The sequence below is a fragment of the Callospermophilus lateralis genome, chromosome X (assembly GCF_048772815.1).
Source record: "Callospermophilus lateralis isolate mCalLat2 chromosome X, mCalLat2.hap1, whole genome shotgun sequence".
In the NCBI taxonomy this organism is placed as follows: domain Eukaryota; kingdom Metazoa; phylum Chordata; class Mammalia; order Rodentia; family Sciuridae; genus Callospermophilus; species Callospermophilus lateralis.
Window position 1 is genome coordinate 126,828,555 of NC_135325.1, and position 19,002 is coordinate 126,847,556.

A 19,002-nucleotide genomic window follows, 5' to 3' on the forward strand; every position below is an offset into this window, starting at 1 on the left:
TTAGTAGAATCCCTGATTTCTATCCACTAGATGTCAGTAGCATCTTCCTCTCCATTTTTGACAACCAAAATGTCTCTATACATTGCCAACAGTTCCCTGTGGGAAGGATGGAGAAAATCATATCGAGCTAAGAAACACTGATTTATGAAGACCCCGGAACAAGACCCAGGAAGTTACAGTTAAAACTAAAAAGTAAAAATAAAACCTGGATCAGAGATCAGTTACTACACACTGCAAGAGATGCAGACTCCACAGAATTATTCCAGGCAAGTCAGTAAACAAATAAAAACATAGCAATAATCTCCTTAAGGAGGTCAGAACTCGGTTGTTGTACCAACACACACACAGAAGTAAGACTGATGGGCAGAAAAAAAATGTAGGAAACACAAACTCTCTTGAGAATAATATTACACAAAATTGCTTAAGTAAGGCATACAGATAAAAGGCAAATTATTGCCTTTGGAAAATGCCTTTCTTTTCTAACAGCTTTGGGCTTTATAGGAGATATGTAGAGTAGTGGACCATTGGGGCATCATCTCTTGGTTATGGGCTAACAGTTGGTCTTTGAGTCACTTTGTCTGTGATGATACTTATACCTTATAAAGCCATCTGTGCCTTTTAGATATATCTTAATTACATGCTTAAAAATCTCAATATTGAAGTTAATTGAGATTCTGTACACTGCTGTTATGGAATAGGATTATTTATTTTATGGGGTCCTAAAGTTGGAATTATTGACCTAGAATCCAAGTGAGAATGATAAGCAAAATTGTGTGTGTGTAATGGTTAATATTTGAGTCAACATGCCTGGGCCAGGTTCTTAGGTATCTGGATAAACATTAATTCTGAGTATGTCTGTAACTGTGTTTCTAGAAGTGATTAGTATTTGATTCAATACTTTACTCTTACAAAGAGTGCCCTCCCTAATGTGGATAGTCATTATACAATGAAATGAGGGTCTGAACAGAATTAAAAGGCAGAGGAAGGGATAATTCTCCCTTTTCTGTCTGTTTGAGATATTGTTCTCCTGATCTTAGCTTACACCACTGGTTCTGATTCTCAGGCCTTCCGACTGAACTGAAAACATATCACCAGCTTTCCTGGGTCTCTAGTTTGCAAATGGAAGACTGTGATATTTCTTAGTCTCCATAACTGAGTGAGTCAATTATATACAACTATCTCTGTTTATATATTCTCAATTGGTTCTGTTCTGTTTCTCTGTAGAACCTTGCCTAACATGAAAATTGGTATTGAGAAGTCGGGTGCTACTATAACAATTACCTAATGTGAAAGTGTCTGTAGAACTGGGTAATAGGTGAGGCTGAATGACTATAGAAGTACATACTAGAAAATGCCAAAATTACCAAAGTTATTCTAGAGATGGCTCAGAAAGGAAAAAGAGAAGAGCTGGAGAGAAAATCTCCATTTTCTTAGACAATATGTAAATAAACATAAACAATGTTGACAGCATGGAAGCTAAAGGTCATTCTACATGAGGTCTCAGAAAAGAGAAACATGCTATTTATTGGACAATGAAGAAAAAAATGATCCCTTTTTTTTTTTTTTTTGGGTACTGGGGATTGAACTCAGGGACACTTGACTACTGAGCCATATCCCCAGCCCTATTTTTTAGAGACAGGGTCTCACTGAGTTGCTTAGGGCCTTGCGGAGGCTGGCTTTGAACTCATGATCCTCCTGCCTCAGCCTCCCAAGTGACTGAGATTACAAGCATGCTCCACCGTGCCTGGCTAAATGATCCTTTTAAAAAAAAAAAAAAATATATATATATTTTTAGTTGTAGTTGGACACAATACCTTTATTTATTTATTTTTATGTGGTGCTGAGGATTGAACCCAGAGCCTCGCATATGCTAGGCGAGTGGTCTACCGTTGAGCTGCAACCCCAGCCCACTAAATGATCCTTTTTATGAAAAGAAAAAAACTTAGCTGAATTGTTGTGGAAGGCAGAGGTTTAAAGCAACAAAATTGGATATTTGGCTGAGGATATTTCTAAGCAAAGCATTAAAGAAGCAGTTGGTTCCTTCTGACTGCTTACAGTAAAAGAGAAAATGAGACAAATGAGTAGAAGAAAAAATCGTTAAGAAAAAGGAAACAGAACTTAAATATTTGGAAAATTCTAAGCTCAGCCATATTGCAAAGAATGGGAAAACATGTTTTGAAGAATATTAATGGTTTGGCCTATCCACCATTTTATAAAGAATTAAGTGCATTCTTTGCAATGAGGGTAAGCTAGTTTTTGAAAAATGTTGAATCATCCTTGCATTCCTAGGACAGACTGTACCTGGTCTTGATGTATTATTGTTGGATTAAATTGGTTAATATTCTGACAAGGATTTTTGTGTGTATGTTGATAAATACCAGCCTGTAGTTTCCTTGTCTTTCACTGTCTTTTTTTTTAAAAAAATATTTATTCTTATTTGTTATACATGACAGGAGAATGCATTTCAATCCGTAGTATACATATAGAGCACAATTTTTCACGTCTCTGGTTGTATACAAAGTAGAGTCACACCATTTGTGGCTTCATACATGTACTTGGGATAATGATGTCCATCTCATTCCACCATCTTTCCTACCCCCATGCCCCCTCCTTTCCTTCCCTCCCCTTTGCCCTATCCAAAGTTCCTCCATTCCGCCTATGCTCCCCCCCCCATTATAGATTAGCATCCACTTATCAGAGAAAACATTCAGCCTTTGGTGTTTTGGGATTAGCCTACTTCATTTAGTATAATATTTTCCAAATCTATCCATTTACTTGCAAATGCCATGATTTTAATCTCTTTTAATGCTGAATATTATTTCATTGTGTATATATACCACAGTTTCTTTATCCATTTATCTACCAAAGGGCATATAGTTTGGTTGTACAATTTAGCTATTGTGAATTGTGCTGCTATGAACATTGATGTGGCTGTGTCACTGTAACATGCTGTTTTTAAGTCCTTTGGGTATAGACGGAGGAGTGGGATAACTGGGTCAAATGGTGGTTCCATTCCATTTCCAAGGAATCTCCATACTGCTTTCCAGATTGGTTGCACCAATTTGCAGTCCCACCAGCAATGTATGAGTGTCATTCACTGTCTTGTCTGGATTTTATTAGGGTAATGATGGTAAAATAAAACAAGTCATTTATTTTATTTTCTGGAAGAGAATGTATAGAATGAGTGATATTTCTTCCTTAAATGTTTGGTAATGTTTGCCAATGAAACCATCTGAGTCTGATTTTCCATTTCTTGAATATTTTGAGTACTAAGTCAATCTGAAATATATATATATAGCACCTTTCAAGTTATTTATTTCTCCTAAAATAAGTTTTGATAGTTTATGTGTTTTATAGCACACTATTCTGAGCTCATTTAATCTTAATCATCTCCTTTAAAGATCCTATTTCAACCAATACAGTCTTATGGGAAAGTTAGGGCTTCAACATATAAATTTTCTGGTGACACAATTCAGTCCACTTTATAGTGTCTTTGGAGGAAGTGATCCCTTTAAGTTGACAAATTTGTGAGCATAGAATTTTTTGTAGTATTCGCTTTACTATAGTTTTAATGTCCTTAGGATCAATGGTGAACATTCTTAATGTTGATAATTTGTTTTTTCTTCCTTCTTTCCTTGGTTAACCTGGCTAGAGGTTTATCAATTTTATTGATTTCTTTCAAATAAATTTGTGTTGGGTTCATTTATTTTCTTGTTTTATTTTTTCTGTTTTTAATGTTATTGATTCTTGGTCTAATTTTCATCACTTCATTCCTTCTCTTTGCTTTAAATTAATTTGCTCTTCCTTATCTTGTTTCCTAAGATAGTAGCTTAGGTCATTCATTTCAGCCATTTCTCTTTTCTTATAAGTGCATTTATTGCCACACATCTCCTTCTAACTGCTGCTTCAGCTGCTTCCTACAAATTTTGGTAAGTTGTATATTCATTTTCATTTAGTTCAAAATATTTTATTATTCCTTGAGACTGTTTACTCTACTCATGTGTTATTTAGAAGCTTATAGCTTGATTTCCAAATATTTGGGACATTTCTATTTTTCTGTTATTGATTTCTAGGTTGACTACATTGTCGTTAGAGTACATACTCTATATGTTTTTAGATTCTTTAAATTTTTCTGGGCTTTGTTTTCTGACTTAGAATGTGGCAAACCTGGGCTGGGGTTGTGGCTCAGTGGTAGAGTGCTTGCCTAGCATGTGTGAAGCACTGGGTTCAATTCTGAATACCACATATAAATAAATAATAAATAAAAAATAATAACTAAAAGTAATTAAAAAAAGAATGTGGCAAACCTTGGTGGATATTTCATGTGCACTTCAGAACAATATGTATTCTGCTGTTGTTGGATAGATTGTTCTATAAATGTCAGTTAGGTCAAGTTGGCTGACAGTGCTGTTCAGGTTATCTTACTCCTACTGATTTTCTACCTGCTTAATTTATCAGTTACTGAGAAAGAAGGGAATTCTCTAGCTACAATTGTGTTTTTCTTTATTTCTATGATTTTTTTGCTTCATTATTTTGATGGTCTGTTTTCAGGTTCTACATGTTCTCTTGGAGATGTGACCCCTTTATTGCTATGTAATGTGCCTCTTTATCCTAAATAATCTTCTTTGTTAAGATTATCTAAAGTTAATATGACTATTACTATTTTTTGTCAGCCTTTGCATGGTGTTTCTGTCTTCCATCCCTTAACTTTTCGTGTGTGTGATATGTGGGGATTGAACTTAGGGATGCTTTACCACTGAGCTACATACCTATCCCTTTTTATTTTTTACTTTGAGACAGAGTCTTGCTAAGTTGCTCAGGCTGGCCTTGAACTAGCAGTCCTCCTACCTCAGCCTCCTAAGTAACTGGGATTACAGGTATATACCACTGCACCTGTCTTCTCCATCTCTAGTTTTCCCATTGTATGTTCTCAGCGCCTTTGTCAAAAATCAATTGACCATGAATATGTAGGTATTCTTGTAGGCTCTCTGTTTCATTGGCCAATGTGTCTGTTTTTACAACAATATCATGCTGTTTTGATTACTGTAGCTTTGCAATGTATTTTGAAATTAGGTAATATGATATCTCTAGATTTATCTTGCTTGTCAAGATTGCTTTGGCTATTAGGTGAGTTAGGTTGAAAGCTTTTCCTCTAAGATCAGAAATAATAAAAGGATACTTCCTCCTATCATTTCTATTCAAGAGTAATCAAGCAAGAAAAAAAATCATGACTTTATACAGAAACCCAGAAATACTCCACCAAAATGATAGAACTAATAAGGGATTCAGTAAGGTTGCAAGATACAAAATCAACATATAAAAATCAGTAGCTTTTCTATATGTCAATCATGAATTTGCTGAGAAATAAATCATGAAATCAATCTTATCCAAAATTGCCACAAAAATAAAATACTTATGAATAAATTTAAACAATGAAGTCAAAGACCTGTACACATAAACTATATAACATTTATGAAAGAAATTGAAGAAGACAGAAATAAATGCAAAGATACCCTGGTTCATAGACTTTAAAAATATTGTTAAAATATCCATAGTACCCAAAGTGATCTTCAGATTCAATACAGTTCCTTTCAAAATCCATTGACATTCTTCCCAGAAATAGAAAACATCCTAAAATCCTGACTGATAATTTCAACAGCAGTGTCACATGTAAGATTTGTTCTGATGTTGCTTTGTCTGTTGCAGATGTCTTATTTCTGACCTTAGCATGGTTTGTAATTCTGTAATTACTAAAAGTCATTTATGCTGTTTAAATAGTAGCTACTGAGATAAATAGGACATTATCACAAGTTTATTAATCTGGTGAGGAGTCGGGCTGTGTTTGCCACTTATTTTCTCTATTGTTACCAGAGGATGAAATTCATCTAGTGATCCTATTTTCTTCTGCCCTCTTGGTTTTGGCCCTTCCATTTGTGCTAGGCTCAGACATAATTTGTCTATTGAAGATCTCCTTGCTGTATTTCACTATTATTTTAACTAGAGGCTTATTAGTTTGTGGTAGTGTATGGAGAAGGAAAATATTCTGTAATCTTTGGATTAAGTTTCAGTCTTTAGGGTGTACAGTGGGCCTGCACTTTGGGAACAAAGCATTTGATAAATATTTTTTTCTGTCCTCCAGGCTGGTTTGGATTGAACTGTAACCCCAAGAAATGTATGTTGAAGTTCTAAATCCGATACTTGTGAACATGACTTTATTTGGAAATACTGATAGTCCATGACTTACATTGGTCTGACTTTTGACTTTTTGATATGATGATGGTAGAAAAGGTATATGCATTCAACAGAAACTATTTTTTTTTAATTTTAATTTTGGTATTTTCCTGGCATAGCTATATGTGGTACAATACTCTCTCAATGCTGGTTATACCTTCCCATCAGTCACAGGATCATAACAGGAAACAGTAATACTCTTCAGTGTGCTGCAAGTAGATATTATTTATAGTAGGTTATATATATTAAATTCATTTCAATTTATGATGTTTTCAACTTATGATAGGTTTATCAGAATGTGACCCTATTGTAAATCAAAGAGTATGCATAGTGCTGTTGTAGATCTAATCAACTTAAAATGCAGTCACAATGGATAAAGGTAGGCTCTAAATCCAATGACTGGTTTTCTAAATAAGGAGAGAGATTTGAAGACATGGAATGAGAAAATATGGAGATAAAGGCAGAGATGAAATGATGCTGCCACAAGCAAAGCAATGTGAAGAACTGCTGGCAACTAAGATAAACTGCTGGCAACTAAGATAAAGAAGGATTATTTCCTAGAGCCTTTAGACATAGTACAGCACCACCAACACCTCACTTTAATATTTATCACCTCCAGAACTGTGAGATAAAAAACTTCTGTTGTTTTAAAGCACTCCCTTTGTGTAATTTGTTGCAACAGCCCTAGGAAACTGTTCACTGGTGAAGCCCCCACCCCATACCTAATACTATCTGTGGATGTAACATTTCTAGTCTGTCTTTAAGACCCTTTCCCCTGTATTATATTAAGGCTTTGTTTTTCCTTTGGCCATACAGGAAGATAGTGTTTGGCTGGAGCAGGGCAGAGTTCCCTACCCTTAGGTGGGTTGGGGTTTCACTGTTTCTCTGTGATATTTTTGTCCTACTTGCAACTTCCACAAATCTTGGAAATCAATGTCTATAAGTCCCTTCAAATCTACAGAAAATATTTTCAGACCACACAGAAAATATCTGGCACTGTTCAACAAAATGAATATACTAACTCTACTGAACTGTACAATTAAATGGTTAATATGGTATATGTTATTTTTTATCACACTTTCAAAAAAGTGTCCCCAAACATATCTTACCAAAATGATCTTCAAGTTGCTGCCAAACACAATTCAGAGATTTGGAGGCTGTATGGTGCCAATGGATGGCTATTGGAAATAAACTTTTGAAATTAGGCTGTTGAAGGGCTTGACATGTGATTCTTCCCTTCAGCAAATTTTGGAGCCTGCTTTGTAGGTGGGACAACCTGTGGTACCACATCCTAGAAGATTGGATAATAACAAGAGAGTTTTAGTAACAACATAAAATAACTTTTACGAGGCCACAGGAATAACAGAATGGATATGACTATGGAAAAAAATCAATTTAATAATCTCAACTACAGATTAGACAAAAGAGAAATTCTGAAATGCATAGTATCGTAAAAAGAATTAATTTGGCCTGTGGAAAAGAGGGAGGAAGCCATGTAACTGCAGAAAGTCTGTGTGGTTCCTGATGTGAAACTTCCTGATGGTCCCAGAAATATAGAGTAAAATAAACTCAAAATGATTATTTTGAGTGGATTTGTGTGTATATGTATGCATGCTTGTGTGTATATATTGCTGATGAATGCACTGAATTTCATTTTGATGTGGGGGTAAAACTAATCACATACAGGAATGTCACAGCTAAAGACAACAGAATTTACTAATGACTTAGAAGTGTTCTGAAACAACAGGCTATTAAATTGGGGGCTAATGTTAAGTTTATTGAGATTCTGCGTGTGAGAACAAGGTAGACAGTAGTGAAAGGCCCTTGCTGATATTTGCTTCCATTTATTTTCTCCAATGTCTCTTGTTTTTCAACCTCCTACCAATAGGTATCATCTAAAACAGACAATATGGTGGATATGAGGTAGACTGCAGATCTCAACTTCTTTGCAGATTGGAATCAAAGCAGTGAGAAAATACCTGGTCAGAGAGGTGGATGGAAATGCACTGATTCACAACATCTGAAGGTCAGAGATTTGAAGGGACTAAGAAATTAGTTACTAGAACAGAAAACAGGAAATAGTTTGCTAACCCTATAGCACTTGCATCATCAGGGCAGGAGGGGTAACAAAAGGAAAAAGGGAAAGGGCCTGGATAGTTGAATGGTTAGGAGCTAAAGGCTGCCAAGCCCCTGACTCCCAGCATCTGCACTGTGAGTACAGTGGAGCAGAGCATGACATTTCCAGGAATGTGTCTCCTAGGGAACAGTGCACACTCCTTCTGGGCCTTCTCTGAGCACCTCTCCCAAGGAGAACAGAGCCTAGGGAGTGGAGCACATCTCTGCCACTGGAAACCACCAACCCATAACCCAGCTTCCTGCTGCCACCCAGAAAAATGTTGTGGCCCATTTGCTTGCCCCAAACCCATGCCCACACTGCCACCCTGAGCATCAGCTTCTGACAGCCACCCCATACCCGTTTCCAGGCTGCCCTGTACCTCTTCCATGAGTCACCTTAGCCAAAGTTCCAAATACTACAAGGGCAAAAAAAATTTTTTTTGTAACTATGACAGTATGTAAAAGAAATGTCTCCATTTTTAAAATTTCAGCATGGTGAAAACTGAATCTTTTTATGATTGTCATTGCATTAGCTGTCTTGTGTCAACTGTTTTATTGTGTCTTCCCTCATTATTTGTTTTGTTCCATGGTTCCAATTAATTTTATGTGTATTTTTAATTAATTGGAATTACTACTGATACATCTTTCCTTTTCATCTTTATTCCCTTCCCTTCCTTCTTTCTCCTCTCAGTTTTCCTTTGTCTCCCCAATTCCCTTTCTTTCTTTTTACCACCTTTTCCAATAAAAATAGCATTAATTACACTATCATTGATACTTAACTTTTTAGCCTAGTCTGTATTATTTTCACTCACTTTTCTCACTTATCAGTAGAGTTATAGAGATCATTAGCAATTTTTAAATATATTAAGTTTTAAATGTATGTTGACAAATGGTTTGCACTTAAATTACCATAGTTACTGGAGGTAACTCTGTCTCAAAGTGGCACTAGTGGTTGAACTTAACATTTTAAATATGCCAATTAGGATGTGCTGACTTTAAGATTATATCCCCAGCCCAGGGTTTATTATAAAGAAACTGCTCACTAAGACTCTCACATAATAGAGGAAGAGGAAGCGACCTTAACAGATGCAAAGACATAGGACCTCAGAAAACATGAGGAAACAAGCCAACAAGATGTCTATAAAAGTTTATATCCCAGGGCTGGGGTTGTGGCTCAGTGGTAGAGCGCTTGCCTCACATGTGTGAAGCACTGGGTTTGATTCTCAGCACCACGTTAAAAAATAAAGGTCCATCAATAACTAATAAAATATTTTTTAAAAGTTTATATCCCTCCAAAGACTAAATCCAGAGATAATGAAGTGAATGAAATGAGGGGCAAAGAATTTCAAAAGTTGATTGTTAACATGATCAATGAATTAAAACAAGATCTAAAGAATGGACTAAGGGAGAAATACGGGATATGAGAGAATATTTCAATAAAGAAATTGAGATTCAGAAAAAAAGAACCAGTCAGATACTTTGGGAATGAAAGTCACAGTAAGTAAAATAAAACTAAGGTGAAAGTTTCTTTAATAGATTAGATCAAATAGAAGACAGAAACTCGGAGTCTGAAGACAAGGTGGACATTCTGGAACATTCAGATAGTATCTAAGAAAAAAGCTAGAAAACACAATCAGAATATCCAAGAACTCTGGAACAGCATCAAGAGACCTAATTTAAGGTTCATCGGTATTTAAGAAGGTATGAGCTAATGGCACTGATAAACAATTCAGTGGAATAATAGAAAAAAAATCCAAATGTTGGGAATGAGATGGACATACAGATATTGGAGGCATTTAGAACTCCAAATACACAAGACCAGAAAACAACCTCTCCATGACACATTATAGTCAAAATGCCAGAAATCCAGTTCCAGGGAAATTTTTAAAAAGCTGCAAGAGAGAAATATCAGGTCACCTACAGAAGAAAACCAATCATAATAACAGCAGATTGCTCAGCAGAACCCTTGAATTCAAGAGGGATTGGAACAATGTATTTCAAGCCCTGAAAGATTGCCAAGCAAGAATGCTATGTCCAACAAACATATCTTCAAGATCAAAGAAGAAATAAAAACTTTCCAAGATAATAATAAACTCAAAGAATTTGTGACAACTAAGCCAGCATTGCAGAAAATACTTAAAGAAATCCTATATAGTGAAGAAGATTAAAACAAACAATAGAATTCATCAAAGTGTAACTCATGAGAAGAGTAGCTAAGCAAATGAGAATTAAGTTCAAATCAAACATTAGAAAAAAATGGCAAGAAGCAATAACCTCTGCATACATCCGAACATAAATGGTCTCAATTCTCCAATTAAAAAAAAAAAAACAACACTGACACATTGGATTAAAAAAGAAGACCCACTTACAGGCAAAGACAGCCACCAGCTGAAAGTGAAAGAATGGAAATTGATACACCATGTCAATGGAGCCTGAAAATAAGCAGAAGGAGATACTCTTACAACTGACAAAGCAGAATTTAAGTCGAAATTAATCAGAAGAGACAAAAGGTCACTTTATACCGAAAACAAGAAGATATAATGATAGTAAATATTTATGGCCCAATCATAAATTACATAAACATTACCTAATTACATAAACACTATTCAACCTAAAGACTTGGATATACCACAATAAAATAATTCTGAGGTATTTCAACACAACTTTCTCACCAATGGTCATGGCCATCCAGATATAAACTCAGTAAAGACTCTTCAGACCTAAAGCACATTATAAATCAAATGGACCTAACACACACACACACACACACACACACACACACACACACACACATATATGAAAGAGAGAGAGAGAAAGAGAGAATATTTCTTCCAATAACATGCATATTCACTTTCTTCTCAGCAGGTCATGGAAATTTCTCCAAAACTGATCATATTTTAGGCCACAAAACATGTCTCAGAAAATACAAAGAAGTTGATATAATTCTTTGCATCTTACCAGATCATAATGCAGTAAGATTAGAAATTAGAAATCAACATTAAGAAAAATTGCAGAAACTATATAAACACATGGAGATTAAACAATACAGTTTTGGATAATGAGTGTATTATAGAAGAAATCAGGGGAGACATTTAAGAAATAAAACAATTATAGAAGCACAACATACCAGAATCTGTAGGATACGACAAAGGTGGTTCTAATAGGAAAGTTTAAAGCTGTGAGTGCCTACATTAAAAAAAAGAAAGATCCCAAATAAATAACCTGATTGTATGTTTTGAGACCTTAAAAAAACAAGAACAAACCAATCTCAAAATCAGTAGAAAGAAATGAATAATAAAGATCAGAGCCAAAATTAATGAAAATGAAAAAAAAGTAAAAGGATAAATGAAACAAAAGTTGGTTCTCAGAAAAGGTAAACAAGGCTGATAAGCCCTTAGTCAAAATAAGCAAAAGAAAATGAGAAAAGACCAAAATTTTAAAAAACAACACAGATGAAAAAGGTGTAACAAAACAGACATCACTGAAATACACAGGATCATAAAGGAGTAGTTTGAAAACTTATATTCTAGTAAATTGCAAAATTTAGAAGGAATTGACAAAATTCTGGACACATACAACCTACCAAAACTGAACAGTGAGGATACAGAAAACTTAAATAGATAATAACAGGCAATGAGATTGAAGAAGTAATAAAAAACATTCCAACGGGGGGGAAAAAAAAAGCCCAGGAAGAGATGGGTTCTCAGATGAATTCTACCTTTAAAGAAGAATTAATGCCAGTGTTTCTCAAATTATTCTCTGAAGTACAAATCAGTAGGAGATACTGCTCCAAACTCATTATGTCAGTATCACACTGACACCAAAACCAGATAAGTACACATTCAGGAAAGACAACTATAGACCAACATCCTTGATGAACATGGATGGAAAAACCCTTCAATAAAATATTAGCAAATCATATTCAGCAACACATTAAGGAGATTGCATATCATGATCAAGGTTGGTTTCATTCAAGTGATGCAAAAATGGTTCAACATACCTTAATCATTAAATGATTCACCACACAAATAGAATCAAGGACAAAAATCACATGATCATCTCAATAGATGCAGAAAAAGCCTAAAACAAAATTCAGCACCAAGTCATGATAAAAAAAAATTGTAGAAACTAGGAGTAGAATGAACTTACTTCAACACTCTAAAAGCTATATATGACAAACTCAAAGCCAACATCATACTGAAAGGGGGGAAAAGCATTTTCTCTAAAATCAGGAAGAAGAAAAAGATGTCCACTTTCAGTATTCTTATTCAGTATACTTGAAAATTTAGCCAGAGCAATTAGGAAAGACAAAAAAATGAAAGGAATAGAAATAGGGATAGAAAGAAGTCTAATTGTCTCTATTTGCAAATGATATGATCCTACATTTATAAGATCCTAGAAGCTTCACAAGAAGACTTCTAGAGCTGATAAATCAATCAAGTTAGCAGGACACAAACTCAATATACAAAAATCAGTAGTTTTTCTATATACTAATAATTATTATAGTGAGAAAGAAATCAGGAAGACAATTTATGATGACCTCAAAACAAAACAAAACCCATCTGGGAATAAATCTAACCAAAGAGGTGAAAGACCTCTATCAAAAAAATTTTAGAATGCTAAAGAAATTGAAGATCTTAGACGATAGAAATATCTTTCACATTCATGGATAGGCAGAATTAATATTAAAAATGATCTACAAAGTCAATGTAACCCAATAAAAATATCAATAACTTTCTTCACAGAATTGGAAAAAAATCTCAAAATTCATATGGAAGAATAAAAAGGCCCAGAATAGCCAAAACAATATTGAAACAATAAGAGTAAAAGTGAAGACATCATAATACCTGATCTCAAATTATACTACAGAGCTATAATAACAAAATAGCATACTATTGACATTAAAAGAGACATGAAGACCAATGGAATATAATAGAAAACACAGAGACAAATACACATAGATACAGCCATAAGATCTTTGACAACTTACTAAAAATGTATCTTGGAGAAAAGACAACCGTTTTAACAAATGGTGCTGGCAAAACCGAATATCCATATGCAGAAGAGTGAAACTAAGTCACTACCTCTTTCTCTGTAGAAAAATCAACTCAAGTACCATTCAGCGAGGCATATAACCCAGAAATCAGTATTTCAGACTTGATACCTTACTTTTAACATTTCTTCTTGATTGCCATTTATCAAGTCATAACACCTTTTATCTGATAAATAAATCTCAATCTTGACATGCTGATTATATCTCTAATTGTCACCATTCCTGTCTAGGCCCATCCTTATTTCTCATTCAAAGACTAAAATAGCTTCCTAACTGATTTATTCATATCCACTTTTGCCTTCCCTTCAAACCATTTTGCACACTGTAGGAAGAGTGAACCAAAATAAACATGACAATATGTAGTGTTGAGAGCCACAGCCAAAGGGGCCCCAGCAAACTTCCAGCTGCCAGCAAACTTCCAGCTGCCAGCTGATGATTGGCTCACAGCGGCCCCAGCAAACTTCTAGCTGCCAAATGATTGGCTCCTCTGCGGTGATGCTCATTGGGCTGTTTCCCCGCCCTTTCAGACCACGGAGCTGCTCATTGGGGGACTTTTTTGGCTCCGCCCACGCAACCCAGCCAATCCGCCTCAAGAGCAGGAGGAGTTGGGGAGGTTGAGAGGCTTGTGGGAAGCCGGTGGTGGCAGTTGGGCTCTGAGGGTTTTTCCTGAGGAGCTGTGTGGTTTGGTGTGTGTGGTTCTAAAAATAAAGTTCGTTTCTTTTGACAAGTGGCTCCTGAATTGTGCCCAGCCAGACTGCGGCAATGTAGTTCCTTCAGGTATGATCCAATGTCTTTATGTTATATAAGTTATGTTACACTACCTATTCCTGAGCACCCTGTAACTCCACTTCCTGCTATTTACCATCTTATACTTTATTGTTTACTGTCAGATTCATCATGGTCTTTCTTGGTTTAAAGAAACTTATATTAACATTCTCTGTTGCCTCAGACTGGAGGCTCTTTTGTTCATATTTCAAGAATCATCTTAGACACCATTTCATCTAAGAAGTCTTCCATAAAAACTCAGACCTTTCTTTTGTTTTCTCAAAATACTCTAGTTATGTCTTTTTTTCTTTTTTAAAATATATTTTTAGATGTTGATGGACCTTTATTTATTTATTTATATGTGGTGCTGAGAATCAAACCCAGAGCCTCACACATGTTGGCAAGCACTCTACTATGAAGCCACAACCCCAGCCCCATTCTCTTTTTTCTTAATACATTATGTTGAGATTATACATTTATATGTCTTTTCCCCAATAATACTTGGTATTCCTCAATAGGAAGACCTACATATCTCATTCATTTTGTGCTCTAACATCTAGCATGGTTCCTAGTAGTTAGTAGAACTCCATAAATGTTTGTGAGAATTGGATTTAATTAGTCTTCTTTTAGCTTCTTAGCCTCCTTAAAACTTAACTGATGTCTGCTCTAAATCTTCACTTAAGTAATAAAATATAAAAAGGTAGGCTTTCTAGCAGATCATCAAAAATTCTTCCTTGCCTATATTCTGTTAATCTTTGAATATAGTAATTTAATTAATTAATACAAAACTAGATTAATAATAAAATCCATATTCTGTTACACAGAAAAGACTTGTTAAAAGTTTTGCTGAAATTTCATTCATTCAACATATACACTGTGTCTGTCATATTTCCATCAACTGTCTCTTACTTATCAAAAATAAAATTAGATTTGTGTTGAATGATTTTATTGATAACTTTTCAATTTTCTAAGTACTCACTTATTTGAGGATCTGTTCTATAAGTTAACCCAGGATAATTTTAGCTCATTGATTAATAGATTGACAATTCCCCTTCTTTTTTTTTTTAGAAGTGGTAATAATATTTACATTAAATACAGTTATAAAATTCCTCTCTTATTTTTACTTAATCCCCTTGATCACTTGAGTACAGTTCAATAGTAGCATCTGAGCTATAATTTACCCATGCCAGGAGATAAGTACTTTCTCTGACAACAGAGTATAGATATTGTATTCTTATCTTTACAAATATGCATTTCTACAAGCCCAAAGAAATTCTCGGCCTTCCAAATACTAATCCTTTAGGCACATGCCACCCACCTGTTAATATTTATCCTTGCTTTTGTGCCCTTCTTTTTTATCTTTAATGTATTATAATTTTTAAAGAGGAACTATGAGCTCATTGTAAAACTTCCCATGTAACCCTATGATTTTCCTTTTTTTTCCTTTAATAGAATGATTTGCTGTTTCATAGTCAAAATTAAGGTTTTGAGAGCTTCCCAACCTTTAGAGTCTAAAGCCATCTTAATGTAAATTAAGGTCCAACAAGTATTAATCACAATAGCAGAAACTTTTGGAGAACAGCCATAGCTAGAAATTCTAGTCAGAGTAGGCAATTACATAATAGGTCAATCTGAATATTTTCATGGTTATTACTTAGGAAGAAGCATTACCTCCGGAGAGGCTTAAAGCCAAGAGTCCATTTAGCTCCTGTCAATTTTTCCTTCCAAATGTCTTTCAGTTTTGTCCTTCTCTTTCCATTCCTATAGATCCTTCATCACCTCATACCTGGACTATTGCCATAAACTAGATGGTTTCTCACATCTAGTCCACCCATATTGGAATCCATTTTCCATATTATTGCCAGATTAATCTTCTTAAAACACTTTCATCATGTCACTCTTCTGCCTGAGACCTAGCTCAAATGTCACCTTCTTCATAACATATTCCCAGCGGTCTTAGGAATAGTTAGTATTTTCATAGGTCTCTGTGTACATATCCTTATTAGTACACTCACAACATTTACAGTAATAGTCTGTTTAATTATTTTTTCACTTGCCATTTGCTGTGAGCTCTTTGAGGGTAGGCAAAAAGTTTGTCATCTCTTTACAATGGCACTCAAGGCAAGGCTTTATATAATTGGGGCCATCTATCTTTGCCACACCACCTCATGACCATCACATATATTATCTCCTCTACCTACTATGCTCTTACTCTCATTATTTCCACTCATGCTCTAGGTCTCAGATTAAATACCAATTCATTGAGAAACTTTCTCTGACAATTTTATTAGCTAACTGTTTGAGGAGATATATATTTCTCATCTGATTATACAATGTATTCATGCATCAAAATATCACCTGGATGCTAAGCACAGTGGCACATGGATGTAATCCCAGCAGTTTGGGATGGCAAGTTCAAAGACAACCTCAGCAACTTAGCAAGGCCCCAAGTAACTCAGTGAGACCCTGTCTCTAAATAAAAAAATAAAAAGGGTTGGGGTGTGGCTCAGTGGTAAAGTGCTGCTGGGTTCAATCCCCAGTACCAAAACACACACACACACACACACACACACACACACACACACTGTTAATAGCTCATTGATTAACAGATTGACAATTTTTGTATTTTAATATATTAGTTAAAATTAAATTGGATTTTAAAATAAACTATGAAGTATTAATTAATTGACCAATTTAATAAACATTTATTGATTGTTTACTTTGTGACAGGCACTTTCTTAGCACTTAGAATATATCAATGGACAAGGTAGATACAAAGTTCTGCTTTCATAAAGCTTATCTTCTGGTGGGAGATGGTTAATAGTTAAAGATAAACAGAATATGTAAATTATACAGTATATTAGAGAGTGATAAAAGCTATGAAAAAAAAAACAGTGGGATAAAAAAGTACACGGGAGGTTGGACTTTTACCCATGGCAGTCAAGATAAGCCTTATTGAGAAACATGAAATTTGATCAAGAGGGAAGTTAGTCATGACATCTGGGTAAAGTAGGCCTTAGATGTAAAGGCTGTAAGGTGCAATCAAGTCTGTTGTGGCCAAAGAACAGCAAAGAATAAGTATGGCTGGGACACAGTAAGCCGAATGTATAATAATAGGAGATAAAATCAGAAAGGTGGGGATGGGTGGATCATATTATGTAGGGTCTTGTAAGCTAATATATACAAATTTCATTTTTTACTCTGATAGAAGTGATGGATCATTGTAGGGTTTAAAAAGAAAAGAAGCATCCCTATGACACATTTTAAATGGATTGTTATGGCTATTTTATTAAGAATAAACTGCAAAAGGGCCAAGAAAATAAGGAAGGAGACCTATTAGTAGGCTATGAGATATCACAGTTACTGCAGAAAAAAAAAAAATGGCAGTGGCTTACCTAGGGTGGTGTCAGTGGAGATGGTGGAGTGGAGTAAGAGTCTTCATAGTTTTGAAGGTACAGACAAGATTTGCTGATTAACTGGATATAGGATGGGAGAATAAGAATGAATGATGGTCCAAGGTATTTGGACTGAGAAGTGAAAGGTTGTAATTGTCGAGGGGAATTGTGATGGGGAATACTGTAGCTTTGCAGGAAAAGGATGAATTATGATGTTAGATTTGTGGTATCTAAGTGGAAATATTAGACTGTGACTTCTAAGTGGAAATATTAGAGAGGTGGCTGGATATTTGAGTCTTGAACTCAGGGAAGAGATATAAGCTGGAGATAGAAATTTGGGAGTTGTCCCATACTTGGTATTTAAAGTCATCAGACTGGATGAATCTACCCAGGTAATCAGTGTAGATACAGGAAAAAGAAAAGATCAATATCCTTGTTAATTTCTCCTGGATCCCTTTTCCTTTCCTTTAATATACTTATTATAATTTATAACTACATATTTACATTGTATTAATTTCTGTGATTATTTGGCTAATGTAGGCCTTATTGAACAAAAGCTCTAAGAGCAGGGTTTATGCCATTTTCCCTGACCACTGCCAGCATAATAACTAGAAAAATAATATATTAGATTATATGAATTAAAAAATGACCCTTTATATCAAGATCACAAAATTAAATGCCAAAAGGGGCTGGGCAAGTAGCATAAGTAAGTTGAGTATGAGAGAGAATGGGTTGTAGAGAGAGGGTGAACTGAAGATCTGGCAACACAAGACCTAACTGGCAATAATAAGCTGGAGAGGAGACAGATATACATATTATACATGAAGTCTTTCAAATTGTAATGTTTACAAATGCATCAGCTCAAGTCCTCTTAAAAAGACAATGTCATGATAGGAGTAGATGTGCAAGTAATTTACTGGTGAAAAATACATGTGAATAGGAAATGCAGTGAGTCTGAAAAGACTGGGGGAGCTGTAACATGATGATACATGTCCCATCCCTGTGGAGAAGAGAGGGAAGGAAGAAAGATTTAGAATGTAATGTTGTTTAAGTGTCTTCAAGACAAAGGTTGCCATTAGAAGAATCTGGGTCTCCAGGGAAAGGACCTTCATTAGAATTCTTGCCATGATCATTCAGTAGTTGATTGAAAGCAGCCCACAGGCCTTGACAGGAAAACAATGATTATAGAACATTAGCAGCTGGGCCCTTGGTCAGTAATATTGCCTTCAGTTGGAGATTTTAGAGGCATTTTGTGGTGGGCACCACAAGAACTAATTCAACACTTTTCTGGTAGTGGCCAAAACACTATGGACCAAAAACACATAATTTTAAGTTATATTCAGCTGAAATATGGACAGTTAACAACCTCTGCCCTAGTCACTAATATATACTTCACCATCAATGTGTTAGTGTGTATGTGTGTGTATTCATATTCTGAGGTAG

The 19,002-nt window shown here is 35.2% G+C and overlaps 1 protein-coding gene across 1 annotated transcript in view; it reads right to left on the reverse strand.

The window, feature by feature from the left end:
- The window catches only part of Tmlhe (trimethyllysine hydroxylase, epsilon), a 75,511-nt gene that overhangs the window by 35,384 nt on the left and 21,125 nt on the right, over positions 1-19,002 (reverse strand). The window contains exon 2 of the mRNA XM_077106757.1: positions 7,341-7,522. Within this exon, the coding sequence (XP_076962872.1) occupies positions 7,341-7,521 (181 nt within the window). The 5' untranslated portion in view covers position 7,522. The remainder of the gene's footprint in view (positions 1-7,340; positions 7,523-19,002) is intronic.